Source organism: Morone saxatilis, unplaced genomic scaffold, assembly GCF_004916995.1.
Source record: "Morone saxatilis isolate NCDOM2014 unplaced genomic scaffold, NCSU_SB_2.0 Contig5, whole genome shotgun sequence".
Taxonomy (NCBI): Eukaryota; Metazoa; Chordata; class Actinopteri; family Moronidae; genus Morone; species Morone saxatilis.
Genome location: NW_023340095.1, coordinates 13,353,673 through 13,355,400, shown reverse-complemented (window position 1 = coordinate 13,355,400; position 1,728 = coordinate 13,353,673). Strand labels below are relative to the sequence as shown.

General features: G+C 34.6%; 1 protein-coding gene across 1 annotated transcript in view; it reads right to left on the bottom strand.

The window, feature by feature from the left end:
• The window catches only part of zgc:172182 (coiled-coil domain-containing protein 89), a 3,091-nt gene extending 1,912 nt beyond the window's left edge, over positions 1-1,179 (bottom strand). Inside the window, exon 1 of the mRNA XM_035676886.1 lies at positions 946-1,179. Within this exon, the coding sequence (XP_035532779.1) occupies positions 946-1,005 (60 nt within the window). The 5' untranslated portion in view covers positions 1,006-1,179. The remainder of the gene's footprint in view (positions 1-945) is intronic.
• Between the last annotated feature and the right edge of the window lie 549 nt (positions 1,180-1,728).

Here is a 1,728-nt window from a genome sequence, read left to right as displayed (position 1 = left end):
AAGTACTCTCCATTAAAAACTTAGTAAAAGTACATAAGTATTATCAGCTAAATTAAATATTTCAATAATTTTAAATATAACATTTGACTACTTTTCCCTTTTATATCTGGTAGTTTTATTTTAAACAATACATTATATCTTACTTTATAAATTCATAATTAATATAGCAAATATTTCCAATGTAGTATTTCTAATGTAGTGGAATAGAAAGTATAATATTTGCCCATAAATGTACTGTTGTTGTAAATTAGATTGACTATTTCAACAACAGAACATAAAAATATACACAAAATTCCTTATCAGTCACAACTGTAATTAAAAGCTGTATATAAAGTACATTAAACTCTTATTCTATTTGTATTATATCTTGTATTTTCCTAGTCTTTTTTTGTATTTAATGTGTATTTCCTTATCTATTATGTTGTATTTGGAGCCGCTGTAGCAAGTACATTTCCCCAGTGTGGGATCAATAAATCTTCTCTCATCTTATACTACAAACCTATACTCTTTATTATTATTTTAATATAAATATATAATAAATATATAATATAAAGTAACATTATAACACAGTGAACAATGATGGACGACAGTTTGAAAACAGTTTGAAGACTCAACGGTTACTTTACCGTTTGCTGAAGTTAGCACTATTTACCTTTAAAAAAAAAAATAAAAAAAAAAATAAAAAAAATAAAATCTATTTAACTTACAGACTTATAAAATAATTTTAATACCACTCACACCCATAGATATTTATTATGTATATCTATGCTCACACCTACGTATACCAGATAATGACACAATTGCGTATTTAAAATAATTATCTGTTAAATTTGACGTGTATTCAGTTGACACCATACTGTCAATGGTAGACGTTAACTAACGGTTCTAGTGTGGCCGTTGGGCGCGGACTCATCAACGGTGTCATCATCGATAACGTCGGCATACCTCCATCGTGTTTCCCTCCGCCATCGTGCACTTTTCTTCCTTTCTCTGTGGAGTTGCCATGATGAGTACAAACTAAAGAAAGAATAAACCCAGCTTCTCCCCCTGTTTCTACACGGACAAACACTTAAGTTATTATTTTTTTAAACCCCCTTCGTAAAAGCTCGGTTCTACTTTTCGTCGTTACGCATCTCCGAGTTTCAGTTGCTCGGTCGCTAACGGCAACCATGTCTGAGCTGTCCCCTGCTCTGATTGAAGGTGTCTGTGTGTGCTCCGGCTCGGCCGCACGGTGGAGCCGTCGGGCTTCTGGAGGTCTGGACCACCTCCAGAAAGAGACTATGGTCGAAGAGGCAGTAGTTTAACTTATGTGGCGTAAAATCCTGTTTCACTTTGGTGTATTTTTTTTAGTTACATAGGTGGCGTTTATGTGGCAGTTTCTGTCTGGCGGCACCATCGATTTCATTGTTTGTTATTCATAAATCACTAGTGTGGGGACATATTAATATTCCTACGGGACATAAAATGCACCCATTTCATAATAAATAATAAATGTATGGCAATTTAATTCATTTTCACCTCTGTAGCGTTGGTGTAAGATATAAAAACAAACTTTCTTGTAGCTACATAAGCTACTGTGAAGACGTGTGTGTGTGAGACGCACGGTCGGACTCGAACCGGCGACATTGGGATTACGTGACTCGTCTGGGCCTCCAGGATAAGTCACGTAAGGCTTTTCGTAGTTTTTTTATTAAATGTATTATTTTATTAACATTATCCCCCCCCCCC